This window comes from Trichechus manatus, unplaced genomic scaffold, assembly GCF_000243295.1.
Source record: "Trichechus manatus latirostris isolate Lorelei unplaced genomic scaffold, TriManLat1.0 scaffold00077, whole genome shotgun sequence".
NCBI classification, from domain to species: domain Eukaryota; kingdom Metazoa; phylum Chordata; class Mammalia; order Sirenia; family Trichechidae; genus Trichechus; species Trichechus manatus.
Genome location: NW_004444013.1, coordinates 10,362,539 through 10,380,606, shown reverse-complemented (window position 1 = coordinate 10,380,606; position 18,068 = coordinate 10,362,539). Strand labels below are relative to the sequence as shown.

Genomic DNA, 18,068 nt, shown 5'->3' with positions numbered 1-18,068 from the left:
CAAACAAATGTAAAAGGTGTGTGTTATTTGTATTAAAATATACTACTTCCAAAAGATCACAGCCATTGACAACCCTATGGAGCACAGTTCTACTCTGACACACATGGGGTCAACACAAGTCAGAGTCAACTGGATGGCAACTGGTTGGTCTGGAGTTTAGATTTTCTCATCCTTAGTTTCCGTGAGGCCTGTGCGGGGAGACAGGGGAGCTGTGTGTTATTCCACAGGGAATAGTGTTCTAAAACCACCCCTGGCCCTCAGCTAGCAAGAACGCTTTACAATAACTCAAGGCAAGAACAACCCCCAGCCCTTCTTAAAAGCTTCCAAGCAGCCATCCGAGGTATGACAATTGGTGTCTATTCTCCTGGAGCACAGAGGGAGAAGAGGAGTCAGGAATAGGAGGAAGATATGGAATATGTGGCTATTCGCCTCCATGAACAGCTGCCTCCTTCGCCATGAGACCAGAAGAAGCAGATGGTGCCAGGCTACCATTACTGAATGTTTTGATCAAAGATTCTGTAGAAGAATCCTGATTAAAGGGGGCGGGGGAGGGGAGTGTGTGTGGAATTCAGAACAGAATTTCGAATCTTCATGGACTCCAGACTTTCTGGAGGCATGAAGGCTGGATAAACTCCTGAAACTATATTGCCCTGAATAATCTTTAAACCAAAAAAATCCCCTGAAGTCTTCTTAAAACCACACAGTAGTCTAGCTAAACTAGTAAACAGTGCCTGCCTGGAGTATTATGCTCTTTTAAGAACTATCTATACAGGATCAGTGGAGCTCTGGTGGCATAGTGGTTAAGAGCTATGGCTGCTAACCAAAAGGTTGGCAGTTCAAATCTACCAACAGCTCCTTGGAAACCCTATGGGGGCAGTTCTACTTTGTCCTATACTGTCGCTATGAGTCGGAATCGACTCAACGACAATGGGTTTATTTTATTTTATTTGATATGAGATCAAAGTGGCAACAGCAACTGGAGAGATTAGATAGAAACCTTGGGCAGTGAGTTTATGTCAATGGGGGAGGAACAACTCAGAAAAGGAGGGTGAGAATGGTTGCACAACTAGAAGAACATAATCAGTGTCACTGAATTGTACATGTAGAAACTGTTGAATTGGGTATGTTTTGCTGTGTATATTCTCAACAACATCAGCAAAGTAAAAAAATAAAAATAAAAGAAAGAACATTCTCCTCTCTTTCTCCAAGGTTTCACGTGAGCCTATAACCGGTAGTACAAAGCATGAGGGTCCCATGTGACATCGATTCCTGCCTGTGCTGAGACCTAACACAGCTGACTGCTGGTAAGCATGGAACATGTGCCCCGTGTGATGACCAAGCTCCAGTCCAGGAAAGCTTCCTAAATGACTTCGCTCATTAAAATGGAGGTGAGGAACTCATACACCAATGTTCAGTGCAGCACTGTTCACAAGAGCCAAAAGGTGGAAACTATCCAACTGTCCATCATAGGTGGATGGATAAACAAAATGTGTTACACATCTACAGCGGTTACTACACAGTCATAAAGAGAAACGAAGTTCTGATACATGCTATGACATAGATGAAACTAGAAAACATGCTGAAATAAGCCAGACACAAAAGAACAAATATTGTGTGATACCATCTACCTGAAATAGGCAAATGTATATAGACCAAAGCCAAACCTGTTGCCGTCAAGTCGATTTGACTCGTAGTGACCAAATGCATACAGACCGAAGGTTATTAGTGGTGACCAGTGGTAGGAGGGAGGAGGGGACGGGGACTCTTTGCTCGGGGGCACTGAGTTTCTGTTAATGATGGTGGAATAATCTGGAAACGGATAGTGGTGATGGTTGCACAACATGATGAACGTAATCAACGTCACTGAATGGTACATGTAAAAACTGTTGAATTGGCAAATGTTTTGTTATTCGTATTTGCACCACAATAAAATAATTAAAAGTGGGTGATCGGAGGGGCTTCCCAGAGCAGTAGAGCAGAAATGGGGTGAGGGCAGCCCTGAGTTCTTGGGGTCCACTCACACTTGTGTTAACCTCTTGGTGGCTTAGAGCACCTACCAGCTGGGGGTGGCAGGAGAGCAGAGGCAATGAAGAAAAAGTCCCAACCACACTAAAATTAAAAAGAAAAAAAGTCCCAAACCTCTTACCGAAGAAAAGGGGCTTAGAAGGGTCTAGACTCAGACCTCTGCAGCTCCAGCATCATCTGAGATCTGGGAACTTGTTAGAAATGCAGAACCTCAGGGCCCCACCCCAGACCTCCCGAATGAAACTATGTTGGTTAACAAGATGTCTGGTGAGTCTCATGAACATCGAAGTCTGAGAAGCCCTGCTGGAGACCAGCGGGTTTCACATTTGGCCATGCACCAGAACCCCCCAGAGCTTGTGAAGACACAGACAGCTGGTCTCCCCCCACCTCATGCTGATTCAGATCTGGGGTATTTCCAACAAGTAGCACCACTCTTCTGGAGTCCACCCCTGGGCCTCAGACTGCTGTACCTGGGAATGCCTGGACCCACTTTCGGAGACCCTAATCAATCCGTCTGTGATGTAGACCGGGCAGCAGTTTGAGACCCACTGGCCCCTGGGTGGCACAAGTGGTTTGCACTTGACTACTAACCTAAGGTTGGTAGTTTGAACTCACCCAGTGGCACTGTGGAAGAAAGGCCTGGTGATCTGCTTCCATAAAGATTACAGCCAAGAAAACCCTATGGAGAAGTTCTACTCTGTAACACGTGGGGTGGCTATGAGTTGGAATTGCCTTGACAGCAATGGGTTTGGTTTTCATCCAACCCACTAACCTGGGCCCAGGACCCCAGACAGCGACTCCAGCTCACTCCACCTTTGAACGAGGCAGGCTGTCCCCGTGTCCAAGAACTGCTCTTGATAGTCACAAGAGCCAAACATACGTGCATAAGAAAAAGACTCAGCCACACCCAGATGCTTGGCTATGTTCGGAGCACACAAGCTTTATTCAGCACTAATGGCAGGATTTCATGAGAATAAGCTGCACAACAGTATGAAGGCCGTTGCCCACAGGACATCTGAGAGCAAATGATACAGTGACAGAGCTCCTGGCCCTGCTCCTTCCATCCCCAAACAGCTCACATGGGTTGCTCCTGGGACTCCTGAATGCTTGGAGCTTGGGACATTTGGGCCTGGATGGTCTCCCCTTCTGCCCCCGTAACTCCTCCCCAACATGTACTGCCTTCCTCAGGCCCCATGCCTGGCTCTGTCCAGTCCAGCTTCTTCCTTCTCAAGGCCCCCTTGGGAGAAGCTGGGCAGGAGGAGCACTGTCCACCTACAGGGACTCCAAGTCCACGCTGGCTCCAGCTCCTATGGCTGCAAGGCCATTCCCACAGTTCAAGTTGAATTCATGGGTTGCAAGAGAAGAAGCTGATATTTATAAAGCACTCTGCACTCACAAAGTGGCAGTCCTACCCCTACCCAACCGCCAGCAAGTAGGCAGGGAGTAAGGTGGCCTTGGAATGGGACCACGTAGCCACAGAGACGACACACAGAGAAAGGAAGGGGCCAGGCCCAGGAACTGTTGCGCCAAGTGGAGAAGGTCAAACTTCATTTTCGTTCTAATTCAGGGTGCATCCCAGTAACTATTTAACTGATACAGAGGGACAAATCTGAGATGCCTGCATGACACGTGTGTATATATGTCTGTGTGTGTATGTGTGTGCGTGTCTCTGTGTACTTGATCTGTAGTTATGCATTCTAACAGTTTGTGACCTTCTAACCTCCTCCTAGCTCTCTGGCATAGACAGTGCTGCCTGGGGGAGGGAAGGGTGAACCCCAGATGGACAGCAGATGTGCCAATATGAGAGGAATGAGTGAGGGGCAGCCAGCGACACCTGGACACCTGGAAGAGAACAGGGAACACACCAAGTGTCACTTTTGCCTGGGGCCTCTTCACAGGAGGGGAGGTTAAGGTGACTGAGAGGGGCTTTTGGCAGTGGCTGGACTGTACAGATGGATGGACAGACAGACAGCCAGGGTAAACGCCCTGCACACATGAACTCTTCCTGTTCAGCAGCGTGCACCACCTTTCCAGAAGCTCCAAGTTGGCAGTCAGTTAACAATGGCATGGGATGGAGGGAGGGCGCTCACACACTGTAAGTTTTGACAGATTTGTAGAGGGGCGGGAGGAGTCCATGGTTCTCGCGGACGATTTCCAGGTATTCAGCTGGGGTCTCCAGCAAGAAGGGCCCACAGCACATCTGGCAGCAGCACCTTACCCCAGAGGGCGGCTCCGGGTTCTTGTCAGACATGGGGGAAAAGTCAAAATCAGCCACCTATGGTGAACAAAACCCCATGGATCAATCACCCGCCCATTAGGAGCCCCATCAGGTGGCCTTATGAGCTCAGCTGCCTGGTAGCAGAAGGCACAGAAACACCTTTCTGGCACCACACAGAGCTTCTCTACGTCTTTGATTTTTCTGCTCCCTTGGTCTCCCTCTAACAGCTGCCCTCTCCCTCCATGGAACATGGACACAACTCCCAGGGGAGGAGCAAGCATAGAAGGAGATAAGTCAGACAGGAACAAGCTAATCCAACAGTTTTACCTGATCTGTGGATGCTTCTTGAGAGTATCACCCCCAGCCACAGGGTCTTGCTCTGACATCAAGACCCACGTTAAGCCTCCGGCTTGGTCCCCATATCCTCTCCACAGCCCAGATCCTCACTAGTCATGGCCCAGGGGTCCAGCCTCCAGCCTCCTGAGTACCCACCTCCACCATGTCCTTTTGCTGACCGGCATTCCGTAGGGTCATATACATGACGATGGCAAGCATCACGGTGATGAGCGTGGCACATGGGAAAGCAAAGACAGCAGGCTGGATACCTGGGAGGGATAGAAGTCACAGTCACACAGAGGACTGGAACCACTGGTGCTGAATGCTAGTTCTCAGGAGATCGCATTAGGAGAGAGAATCATTAAACCTTACCAGTGATTTTTTTTCCCCTTATGTACATGCATCCCAACTAGGCAACTCCAACTAGGTAAATCACAAAAAAAGTTGAGGTATCTATGGGTCCTAAAATATGTCCATGAATTACCTGATACCCCTCCCTTCAAGGAATGAAGCTGAATTCCTCACCGCTTGAGTGTGGGCTGGACTTAGTGACTCGCTTCTGATGAATAGCATATAACAACCCCAGAGTGATGGTGCATGAGCTCCAAGTCTAGGCCATTAAAGACATCACAGCTTCCTCCTTGTTCTCTCTTGGGTGACTTGCTCCAGGAAAGCCATGTTGTGAGGACACTCAAGCAGCCCTGTGACCTCTGCTGCAGCTTTCTGCCCTTTGGCAGCGCTGGGATCACCCACTTCCAGGAAGTGGCATTGTGGAGTAGAAAAGTCCAATGTCTGGAGTTAGGTAGTCCTGGGTTCAAAAAAATCCTGGCCCTGCCCAGGCTACCTGACGCTAATTCTGACCTGCAAGGCTGCTATGAGGATGCAACAAGGGGAGGAGGGATGTGAATGTGTCTGGCACATGGAAGGTGACCAGTAAGTGTGAGTCCCTCTCACTCTTCCCTCACCCTCTTCCTGGTATAGATACCACCAAGTGCCATGAGGACCTGTTTCCCAAGAAAAGGAAGCATTGATTACCTGCACTGCATGTCTTCTCTGCAGAACTCAGGGATCCCGGGTACTCAGTGCCCAGGAGTTGCTGAGGGAGACAGGGCACAAGGCCCCAGATGATGTCCACAGGTCAAAGTCTGCCTTGTCCACAAGGTCAGCCAGGGCCAGAGTGGACTACAGTGTCTGCTCAAGGGCTCAGAGGAGGGCTGGGGAGACTGGAGTGGACAGTGAGAGCATTAGCTGCACCTACAGGGCCAGCCTTGGGGCGGATGCAGCTGGCAAGGATTGGCATGATCTGAGGGGGACTGGGAAAAAATCCTGCCCCAGAGGGGAGCACTGAACTAAGAGTCTGAAAGCCTGGGTTCAAGCTCAAGGTACTCAGACTTGACGAAAGTCTTGTTGCCTCTCTGGGCCTTAATTTCCCCTTTTGTACCATGAAGGATGGGACTCGCTTGGGCATCTGTAAGACCATCCCTTAGGGTTCTGGGATCCTACTTTCTCCTTTATGTAAGGAAGCACTTCTCTGTGGTCCCAGTTTCTCCCCTAGAAATGAAGGGGAGACACCTAACACTGTCATCAGCTCATCCTGTGCCTGTAAGTTAGTAGCTGGGCCTGATGATGGTTTGGACAATGGTATTCAAAGGGGTTCCTTAGTGGTGCAAACCGTTAATGCACTCAGCTGCTAACCAAAAAGCTGGAGGCTCAAGTTCACCAAGAGGCACCTCAGAAAGGCCTGGTGGTCTGCTTCTGAAAAATCAGCCATTGAAAATCCTATGAAGCACAGTTCTACTCTGACACACATGGGGTTGCCATGAGTTGGAAGTGACTCAGCAGCAACTGGTATTCCAAGGGGAGATGGTTGACCACACTTGGTACCTTCTGAATAGATCATACTCTCAAGAAGACTCACAACAGCCATGTGAGTCAGGCACTGCTACCAACCCTGTTAACATAGGTGGAGGCTGGGAAGGCCAGCAACTCAGCCAAGAAAGGGTCAAGGATCTCCTAATCCCTGAACCTCTGCTCTCCCCTTGCCACCATGTAGGGAAGCCTTGGTGCTTAGGAGTCGAGGAGAGGTGGGATGGTATCTGCTGTGGTGGATGTGGTGAGGTGTTGAGAATATGGGGTGGGATGGTGGTTTTGGTGGTGGCCACAGGTGATGGTGTTGGAGTAGCTGGGGGTAATGGAGGTGGAGGAGGGAGGGCTGCAATTGTGGTGGCTGGTTGAGTGTGAGAGTATTCATGCTGGGGACTTGTGTGGTATTGGTAATATGTGGGAGGGGATGCTGATAGCAGTGGTGGTGGTGGTAATGAGAGAACTGAAGTTGGGGTAACACCAGAGTGCTCTGGCAGAGATGGTGTTGGTACAGATAGCTGGCATTGGTAGCAGGTGAATTAACAGCAGTGCTGATGTGATGGTGGTCAGGGTGGCAGTGATTACAGTCATCTGGTTCTGCTGACAGTGATTATGGAGGTGGGTGGGGGCAGGGGCTACTAAGATAATTGAGTGAGAATGCTGGTAGAGTTGGTAGTAGTGACGATGATGGTGCTGGATACATTGTTGCTAGTGTATGTGGTAATGGTGGTAGTGGTGCTGATAAAGTTGGGTAGCAATAGCAGAGTTGGTTGTTATTACTGTTATTAGTGCTAATACTGATGGTGGTGTTGGTGGAACTGATTAGCGGTGTTATGATGCTGATACAATTGGTTGCTGATAATAGAGTTTGGTGGTGGTGATATTCGGGTTGGGAGAGTTGGTAGTTGATGGTAGACTTGGTTGGTGTGGTATTGGGGTTGGTAGTTATTGATGACCGAGTGAGCTGGTAGTGGTATTGGGGTTGATAGAGTTGGTTGGTGGTGGTTATTGGGGTTGGTAGAGTTGGCTGATTGTGGTATTGGGGTTGGCAGAGTTGGTTGTTGACAGTAGAGTTGATTCGTGGTGGTACTGGGGTTGGTAAACTTGGTTGGTGAGGTATTGGGTTGGTAGAGTAGCTGCTGACAGTACAGTGGGTAGGTGGTGGTATTGGCAGAGTTGGTCAAGGGTGGTGCTGGTTGTTGCTGAAGTCAGTAGGGTCGTTGATGGTGTTAGTGTTGTGGTGATGGCTGTAGATGATGTTGGCAGGGTTGGCTGGAAGTAGCATATTTGTGGTGGTAGCAGGGTTGACTGGTTTTGCTATCTGTATGGCACTGGGGCAGAAGGCAAGCGTCACTTACTGGTGGGCCACACCTGGATCCTGTGGTACTGATGAGTCTTGCTGATGACATTTTCGGCTCGGATGCTGAAGCAGTAATCCCCAGGGTTCCTGAAGGTGTGGGTCAAGTTGTAGGTTGTGCTGGCCACTGACACTGGGTGGCATTCCCCTTCCTCCAGCGGGAGGCACTCTGGCTTGAGGCGCCAGCACACAGTTAGTGGAGGGCTACAGGGAGACGGAGATAGTTTTTCAGAAATGGCTTGGCAAGGAGCATGAGCACAGAGTCCAAGAAACACCAGGTGGGTGTGAACTTCAGAGTCCTTTTCAGGACCGAACATTGAGCTGTCTCCATGGCATGGTTGTGGGGCAGGATGGTCCTGTCCTGCCATCAGCCCCCAAACTTGGGAACCCTCCAGAGGATGGAGCAGGCTCAGGAGCACCTGCCAGAGTGTGTGGGCAGGGCCCATGGGACACCCACAGTACACTCCAGGGTTCACTTACCTCCCCAGAAAGTTCAAGGTCACTGTTATCTTTTGGAGGGTCTGAATTAGTGTGGGCACCAAGACCTGGATGCCTCGAAGGGTTTCTGAAAGGCAGAGTGACCCCGTTAGACCTGGTCCCCAAGGACAACTGTCTTTGTGACCACCAGCCTATCTTCTATCCCCTGTCCAGAGGGCACCACCCACGGGAGGGTCACAGGTCTGTCCAGGGCACCTCCCGGTCCTGAACGCCTCTGTCTGCAGCAGGTGCTGGAGCCCGCTCAGAGTGAAGAAGGTAGAGAAGGCAGCAGGGGTCTGGTGACTGGGCCCAAGGGCCCGTATGGGAGCCCCACTGACTCCCTGGAATCCCTGCCGATTCTCCTGTCCTCCACCACCTGTGCTGGCTTCTGGGCCATGAGGGGAAAGCACCACATACCGAAAAATGGGCCGCAGTCACCTAAGTGCACCCTCTCACCAGAGCCAGGGCAAGCGGCTTGGGGACCCCTCCGTGCAGTAGACTGAGCAGGAAAGTGCCAAGGGCACAGCCATCCTGGCCCTGATCAGAGCATTGGTCAGAGGGTGAGGTGGCTGGGGGACAACATGCCAACTTGTAGCAGAGCTCAGACTGTGGGGCAGACAGGTCTGGATTCAAATCCCGGCTCTGCCACTTGGCGGCCACGTGACCTCCTCTGTGGCTGTCAGGGCCTTCTTTAATCACCAGTCATTAGTTGCCATCGAGTCAACTCCAACTCATGGCAACCCCATGTGTTTCAGAGAACTGCTCCATAGGGTTTTCAATGGCTGATTTTTTGTAAGTAGATCACCAGGCCTTTCTTCCAAGGCACCTCTGGGTGGACTTGAACCTCCAGCCTTTCAGTTAGCAGATAAGTGAATTTCCACTACCCAGGGACTCTGCCCTCTTAAAAGCAGGGATAATAATAAAGGCTGCCTCTGAGGGGTGCTGGGAGCTCAAGAAGAGAGGACCCATGTCTGTGCCCAGCCCAGTGTCTGGCTGGACCCGCTCTGACCAAGGCCTGGAAGGACGGGTGTCTGGGGCTCCCCATGGGCAACAAACAGCTGCTCTGCCTGTAGCAGCCCCGCCCACAGACTCACCCTGCAACTTCAGCGAGGCAGAGAAGTCGCCCATCTTCTGCATGATGCCCTTCCCAGCGCCCGGCTTCGCCTGCTCCCACTCGGCCACCACCTTGAGCTTCACGGTGAAGGTGCCGATAATGGAATAGTTGTAATAGACCACGGGATCTTCAGTCACCATCTGGGTCCTGTGAGGTGGCAGAAGGAAGAAGAGAGGAAGATGACAGAGTAGTATTTCTCTTTCCTGCAACTCAGAAGTGACTCAGGTGACGTGTGAGTCAGGTGACCACCAAAACCTATGCTATCTACTCTTTGCTGTGCCTGTGGCAGCCCCCAGGGCCAGCCAGGGCTCAAGGTCAGGGTCAGTTGGCCCAGCCCTGCCATTTCACAGATGAGGAAAGTGAGGTAGAGGAGGTCAGGAAAGACCTCAGGGCTGAGTCAGAGCACGCAGCTCTGATGCGGACAAGCGGTTCCTGTCAGGCTGCAGGTTTGCCAGGCTGCCACCTGATACTCCACCAGTGCCAACGTCTGCAAGCCCCAGGTAGCACCACCTCCAGCAGCCCCTGGAGACCCTGTCAGAAGCCCACAATGTTCTTTGGTAAGGTGGCTGCTGTTTGTCTTTGCGCTTGTGTCTTACAGGTGGGAGAACTCCTGGTGGCAGGTACCCTTCACCTGCCAGGGATGTGCTCTGCGCCCCCAGCCAGGAATCTGGGAGAGGCAGTGTGTCAGAGACAGGGACAATCTGGGGAGGAGAGAAGTATGGTCTTTGGAGTTAAGATGCACTTGGATTGGAATCTCAGCTCTGGACTTCCTACCTAACTCTAAGCCTCACTTTTCTCATTGGTACAACAGGGAGAATCATGCCTACACCCCACGTACAACACCTAAAGTTCCAGCACCACACTCTTTCTTTGCAACGGCCTAAATCACTTTCAAAGGTGCCAGCAGTCTCCTCTGGGAGGGTGCAGGCTCAACAAAGGCAGGGCTGGTGGCTGGCTCACCAGTGGCCCCAGCACCCTAAGCCTACACAGAGCAGGTGCTCAAGAAATGTTTACAGTGGGAGTGAGTGGGTGAAGATAGGAGCTACCGGGTATCTGCAAGACACAAGGGACAACCCACCAGCCCTGGGTCAAAGCTTGGGAACATCAAGGAGGTAAGGACATACCCGTCTCCGAAGTCCCAGTTGTAGAGAAACAAAGCGGACTTGAAGAAGTTGCTTGGGTCATGGAGGAGGAAGGAGACTTTAAGGGTCATCTTGGTGAGGTAGGAGCTGGGCCAGGGCAAGGAGCTGTTCTGGGTGACGACAAGCTTCCCCACCAGGAACTCTGGGAGAAACCAGGGAGGGTGAGTCCATGGAGGTGGAGGGAGGGCAGGGCCAGGGAGTGACCTTGCCCTACCAGACTGCAGAGCCTCTCCCTGTTCCCGACCTTCCCTCTGTCAGAGCCAGGCAGGAGAGGGACCCTGACGCCCTCCATGCCGTTGTCCCTGCTGTGTGAATACTTGTGAAGATTCACTGTGTATGTTACATGCATAGTTTTACTTCACTCCCCTTCCATCAGGACCCCAAACTTCTGAGACAGAAGATGCCCAGGACCAGAAGGAAATGCACAGGCTTTGAAAGTTACTTTTGGGCAATGTTTCAAAACGTTAGATGAGTCCAGAAAAATAAGCAGTTTTGCTGATCTCATCTCCATAACCAATGTGCTAGGCTGAGCGAGGGCCACTGTTCTGTGTCTCCTTCTCTCAAATGCTGATTTTTCCACCACCAAAGTGGAAAGTAAGACGTGTTCAAAAAAGATAATTAGGAAAATATTGAAAAGTAGAATAAAATGAAAGCACCTATCACTCAAATATAACCATTGATGACATTTTGAAGTATTGCAGAGTACTTGCATGTGTGTTTAATATATTAAACCAAAAAAAACAAAAAAAACAAATGCATTACCATTGAGTCAATTTTGACTCATGGCAACCCCATGTGTTACAGAGTAGAACTGCTCCATAGGGTTTTCTTGGCTGTAATCTTTACGGAAGCAGATCACCAGGCCTTTCTTCCATGGAGCCACTGGGTAGGTTCGAACCGCCAATCTTTAGGTTAGTAGTTGAGTGCAAACCGTTTACACTACCCAGGGACCTAATATATTAAACACAGCTCTATCAAATTGGATATATAATTTTATGCTGTCTCTCGGACTGAATTACATCCTCCCAAAAATGTGTGTATCAGTTTGGCTGGGCCATGATTCCAGCATTGGGTGGTTGTCCTCCATTTTGTGATTGTAATTTTATGTTAAAGAGGATTAGGGTGGGATTGTAACACCCTTGCTCAGGTCACATCCCTGATCCAATGTAAAGGAGTTTCACTGGGGTGTGGCCTGCACCATCTTTTATCTTATAAGAGATGAAAGGGAAGCAAGCAGAGAGAGCAACCCACTTCTCTCTTTTATGTCTCAAGAGATTGCCTTTGGACCTGGGATCCCTGTGCAGAGAAACTCCTGGTCTGGGGTAAGATTAATGAGGAGGCCGACAGAGAGAGAAAGCCTTGGCTTTACAAACTCTTTGCAAGGGACATTATTAATAGTTAAATAAATTATTTCAATACAGTCCCCTTAAGGTTGGATAACTAGCTTATTTATATTTTCTTTTGCTGTTATAAACACCACGGCAATGAACACCTTTGTGCATAAAGCATTACTCAAATGGAGGTTTATTTCCTGAAGAGAAATTATTTTGTTAGACTGTAAGCTCCCAGAGGGCAGAAACCTCTTGGAATGAGAGGGAATGAGAATGAATGAATGACTGGGCCAAAGACTCAACAAATTTATAAACCACTGATACATGTTGACCAACTGCTCTCCAAAGGGCTGTGTTCATTTATACCCTCAGTAGCAATGTGCTTTATGTGCCCATCTCAGGACAACTCTGCCAGCACTGGAGACTACCGTTTTCTGATCCTTTGTGAACTCGAGTCTGGTTTGCATTTGTGATGACGTTTTTCGGCACACTGAGAGTGGAAAGGGAAACGTGCATGCAGGGACGGTTCTCACCTGTGATGGAGAGGACGGTGAAGCCCCTCGCCACAGGCTGGCACGTCCAGCAATTGGCTGGAGTGACCCAGACGGAAACTGGCAAGTCCCCAGGCACGTTGCTGACCACGCGGATGGTCGAGCTGAGGGCCTTCTCGGTCTTGCTGGTGAGCACCAGCGGAGTGTGGATCCAGTGGAAGCGGTAGAGGTGGGCATCCATGGGCAGGGCCAGGCTGCCATTGTCCCTGGCCACGAAGCTGGCTGAGATGGTCACCTCTGCCCCCGTGGTGGCTGGGCCATCGGTGGTGAGCCGGAGTTCATACAGGCCTGGGAGCCCAGAAACAGAGACTGTGTTTCAGGGTGGAGAGTGGCAAGGAACCCCCTACCACCCTCTGGACTGGTTTCTATGATTCTGTTTTACAGGTGGAAACACTGAGGCTCAGGCCACTTAAGTGACTTGCTCAGGGTCCCACATGGTTGAGCTGGGATTCAAATCTGGGCTCAGCTGACTCCATATCACAAGCTTGTTACCAGTAAAACCAGGTGATGTCAAGTTGACTCCAACTCATGGCGACCCCACATATGTCAGAGTAAAACTATGCTCATACGGTTTTCAGTGACTGTTTTTTGGAAGTAGATCGCCAGGCCTTTCTTCCGAGGTGCCTCTGGGTAGACGCGAACATTCAACTTTTCGGGTAATAGCCAAGCACATTAACTGTTTTCACCACCCAGGGATTTCCCCAGAGCCTGAAGAGACTCAGCCTCCTAAATGCTGGTGGTGCCCAGTAACACAGACCTGCTTCCTGAGCCCCAGCCCGCACTGAGGAACATAGCAGTTAATCACCACGTGCAACTAAATTTAAATTACATAATTAAGTTCACTTCCTTACATCTAATTAAAACTTAAAAATTCTGTTTCTGAATTGCAGTAGCCACATGTAAGTGGCTAAAAGTCACATGGGAGCCTTGGTGGCACAGTGGTTAAGAACTCGGCTGCTAACTGAAAGCTGAGCACTTCGAATCCACCAGCTGCTCCTTGAAAACCCTATGCGGCAGTTCTACTCTGTCCTATAGGGTCGCTATAAGTTGGAATTGACTCAGCGGCACCTAACAACAACAATAGTCACGTGTTCAAACCTCCGCAGAGGCGCATCAAAGATAGGCCTGGTGATCTACTTCCGAAAGGTTACAGCTTTGAAAACCCTATGGAGCACAGTTCTTCTCCAACACACATGGGGTCCCCATGAGTCGGCATTGACTTGACAGCAACTAAGAGCAACAGTCATGTGTGTTAGGCTAGTGGCTACTCTAGAGGAGCCCTGGTGGCACAGTGGTTAAGCACTCGGCTGCTAACTGAAAGGTTGGCGGTTTGATCCCACCAGCTACTCCTCAGAAAAAAGACGTGACAGTCCGCTTCCGTAAAGATTACAGCCTTGGAAAACCTATGGTGCCATTCTACTCTGTCCTATAGGGTGGCTATGAGTCAGAATTGACTCGATGGCAGTGGGTTTGGTTTTGGTTTGGTCTAGACCCCCTGGATTCCTCCCCTCCCCCTCAACCCACCGCTTTCCTCATCCATCACTCTGTTGGGACAGAGGCTCCAGCTGCCCCAGAAGTCAACCCCCAGGCCTTTGCCACCCTAACTCCTCCCACTGGGGTTGGTCTTGTCCTCTCCAACACCACTAACATTGCTTATGGCCAGCATTCATCCCTGTCTGGATTACTGCAATATCCTTGCCCTTGGCCCCCGGCATCCAGTCCTGCCCCACTCTCAGCCGCCCCCAACAAAGAGCTCCTGCACAGTAGGTCTGATCATGGGCAACCCTCAAAATCACATCTTAGCACAGCCTGCTGCAACTGACCACTTTAACTCTTGAGGTTCCCTACACGCTCTCCTTTCCTACCTCAGGGCCTTTGCGCATGCTGTCTCCACCACTGGAATGCCTTGGCCCCTTCTCCACCTATTTGTCTCTGAATATAACCTCTTCTGGAAGCCTTCCCTGCATGCCCCCCACCTCAGTGCTCTCCCAACATAACTCCACATTGGAATGAAGGTTTCCTCGTCTCCCCCACTGCACTGTGCACTGTTTGAGGGCAGGGCGGGGACATCCCTGGGTGGTGCAAACAGTTAATGTCTCCTCTGTGTCTAGCAAAGTGCTTGGCACGTAGTAGGTATTCAATACCGCTGCTGAGTGGCTCCTGGAGAGGTGACAGAAGGGCCAGCCCACCTGGCTACTGACCCAAGAGGACTGTTCACTTGGCTGGTACTCCTTCTGTGTGCCTGACCCTACAGGTGCTGGGGGGACCCAGAAGGGCAGACATGCATCCTGCCCTCAGGGAGAGAGAGCCCTGTTTGACTCTCAGCAAAACTGGGAAGTGAGCAAGTTTGTCCTCAGCTGCTCCCCATTTGCCTTGCAGCAATACTGCCTGCCCCCACCGGGGACTCCAGCCTGTTCTCCAGCCCATGTCACATATTCCCTGTTCTGAGTCCCTTTTCTTCGGAGCCATTTCTTTCTTTTTTTCTTAAAACATTTTGCCATTTTAACCATTTTTAAGTGTACAATTCAGTGGCATTAATTATATCCACCATGTTGTGCTACCGTCACCACCAGCTATTTCCAAAACGTTTTTACCTCCCCAAGCAGAAACTCAATACCCCTTAAGCAATGACTCCCCACTGTCCCCTCCCCCAGCCCCAGGTAACCACTAATCTACTTTGGTTTCTATGCATTTGTGGACCTTTTCTTAAATTACAAAGTCATTTGAGTCAAGATGCTGAGGCCCGGTACTTCCGAGGAAATGCTGGCATTGAAAAAAGGAACTGCAGGGTCTTAACCCCAAAGCAAGGCTGATGGTGGGAATTCCAGGTGCTGTGCGAACCTTCTCCAAGCAAGTAAGGTGTGTATTTAACATTGATGAGACCCTGGGTGGTGCAAACAGTTAACATGCTCAGCTGCTAACTCAAAGGTTGGAGGTTTGAGTCCACCCAGAGGTACCTCAGAAGAAAGGCCTGGTGATCTACGTCTGAAAATCAGCCATTGAAAACCCTCTGGGGCACAGTTCTACTCTGTGGAAAGATGAGCAGGGTCACCATGAGATAGAACTAACTCTACGGCAACTTGTTAACTTTGATGGACCTGAGGCCCCCAGGGGCTCCGGCTGCCACCTGGGGTCACACAGCAAGCCTGCACCTGGCCCATGCTGAGCTCCATTCTCCTCCCTTTGGCTGGAAGCAGCTCTGGGCCAGGCTGAGCAGAGGTGCTGGGCTGATTGGTTCTCTAGTTCTGGAAGCATGCTCCCTGCTCCCTCCTGCTGCCTCTCCTCCTAGGAGTGTGGGCCAGAGCGAGGCTGGCAGGTGGCAGGGACATCCGGCTGCATCCTAATGGCCATCCAGTGTCTGCAGCGAGATGGGTGCGCACATCAGCACTACGCAGATCCGTTCGTTGCCAGGGGGATGGAATCAGCCAGCAGCAGGCCAGGGGGGGGGGGCGGGTGAAGAGCGGAGGGACGGATGGGGAGAGGCTGGGCTGCTGCTGACGTTGCCGAAGACAGTGGTCCAGCTCACAGCCCCCCTCTGCAACCCTCCCTTGCCCACCCCATCACAAAGAGGCTCCAAGGTCACCGCTTCTCAACCTGGTTTTGTAAACACTGGGGCTCAAACAGCCCCTGGGGATACTGCCCTCCTTCTTAGGGCTCTCAGACTGGTCCAGGGCATTCAAGTGTGGCTGAAGGAGCCAAGCCCAGGTCCCACTGCCCTACCCATCCACATACACCTTTCCAGATCTGGAAGCCAGGCCCAGGCCCAGGCCCAAATGGCACGGCTCAGAAGAGTCCTGGCCTCAGAGGCAACCCAGGCAGGGGCAATAGGGTGTGTCACAGGCCCAGGCTCCGAGGGAGCCCCAAGTGACCCAGAGCTGAAGGGCCTGAACCAAAACTCAAAGGGGCAGCGGTCCACCTGGCTTGGCCCATGGGAGCAACGCCTGCCTAGCAGGCCCCCAGGGTTTCTGCTTGGACCACACACATTTTCTCTGACAAAAAAGCATGTGGGACCCAGAACATTCTGGAAAATGGTTTCACCAGCCTCTTTCACACTGTCCAAAACACTTTCCAAACGTATCTCTGAAATCTGGTTTATACAATCTGGAATCCATGGTTTATTACATGGATTTATGATGTCTAAATCCATGGGGTACAAAGCACAACAGACAGGTGACTCAAACCTCTATTTTTCTCTAGTGGGTGAGGGAGTTGATATGTCCCCCAACCCCATTTCAGCTTCTAGAATTTCAACCATCTCTTGGGTGCAGTGAGCCTTCATGGGCCAGCCTGGGAACCACAGATGACTTCTAAAGACTTAATTCACTTTTTTTTTTCTGTTATTTAAGACACATTGATAATTTCTGGGCACATGAAACCTAATGGACCAGAGACCCAATTTCCAATATGAATTTCCAGGGGGAAGCAGGTGCCCCTGACCTAGCACATTTACTACAAAATTCTCCTTTGGGGATGCAGGTTTTTAATTTCACTTTGTGGTGTTTCTTTCACAAATTTGGGTTAGATCTCTTTCTTGTTCTACCATCTCTAAAACCAAAAAACCAAACCCATTGCTGTCGAGAAGATTCCAACTCATAGCGACCCTACAGGACAGAGTAGAACTACCCCCATAGGTTTCCAAGGAGCACCTGGTGGATTTCAACAGCCGACCTCTACTACTCATTTATGCTGTGTGGGGGTGGGGGGTGGGGGGGCGTAAATGACAAATGCTGGATAATATTTAACCCCTGATAGCCATGCCCTACCGGTCCCTCGTCCCACCTGTCCCTCGACAACTCTTCAATGTGGGTCCTTCTATTGCTCCCAAAATGTGTCAGAAAGGGAGGGGGGGATTGGGAATGCTGGCGGCTCAGGGTCCATTTTGGAAACCATTCCCAGAGAGGAAAAGGCAGACCGGTCCCTGGGCTCTAAAATCCTATCCTACCCGAGGCCAACCAAAACAGGGTGGAAAACCTCTCCAGACAAGGAGACATTTTATGGCAAAACGCAGCTACGCAGGCAACCTGTCCACGCTCCTGGGGGGTTGTGGCGTGATCCCTGAGCCTCTTGGCTTCTGCCTTCCCACCTTCGGGGGTGCAAGGTCCCCAGGGGCCTGGGCAGACGCGCTGGGGCTCCCCCGCGCGGCTCCCAGGGCAGGGCCGACCTCGGGTGTTCGCAGGAACCGAGGGACGCAGAGAGCCCCCTCAAGTGTCGGGGTGACTTCAGGGGTAGGGGAGAGGGAAGAGGGGAGACCGCAGAGGGCCTCGCTGCGGCCCCGCCGCCCCTCCGCAGCGCGCCGCAGTGGCCTCCCAGGGCGCAGGTGGTGCGCGCGGGGCCACTCCGCAGCCCGGCTCCCCGCTCCCGGGCCGCCCCAAGGCTCCGGCTGGCAGCGGACGGGGCGGGGGCGGCGGGCCAGCGCCTTACCTGCAGCCACCGGGTCCGGGGCTAGGGGCAGGAGGCAGGCAAGCCACAGGAGGCTGCGGAGGTGCTGCGGGATAGCCGGGGCCATGGTGTCGAGCGCGGGCGGCGCGGAGCCAAGGCGACGCGAGCGCAGTGGTCACGGCTTCTCGGGGCGCTGCGCGGGCTGTGCGGACAGGTGCAGCAGCGGCAGCTCGCTCGTCCTTGCCTTGGGACGCGTTGTCGCTGCGCGCCGCCGC

General features: G+C 51.5%; 1 protein-coding gene across 3 annotated transcripts; it reads right to left on the bottom strand.

The window, feature by feature from the left end:
- Positions 1–3,997: 3,997 nt before the first annotated feature.
- TMEM130 (transmembrane protein 130) lies at positions 3,998–17,920 on the bottom strand. 3 transcript variants are annotated; one of them, XM_004380809.3, is made up of 8 exons: positions 17,836–17,920; positions 12,397–12,702; positions 10,515–10,674; positions 9,371–9,537; positions 8,280–8,364; positions 7,801–8,003; positions 4,736–4,848; positions 3,998–4,300 (listed from the first exon to the last, which is right to left on the bottom strand). In XM_004380809.3, exons 1-8 carry the CDS (start codon positions 17,918–17,920, stop codon positions 4,112–4,114), a joined length of 1,308 nt encoding a protein of 435 aa, XP_004380866.1. In that variant the 3' UTR covers positions 3,998–4,111. The 3 variants fall into 3 exon arrangements, with proteins under 3 accessions (XP_004380866.1, XP_004380867.1, XP_004380868.1); XM_004380810.3 differs by having other exon boundaries at positions 3,998–4,264; XM_004380811.3 differs by lacking the exon at positions 12,397–12,702 and having other exon boundaries at positions 3,998–4,264.
- Between the last annotated feature and the right edge of the window lie 148 nt (positions 17,921–18,068).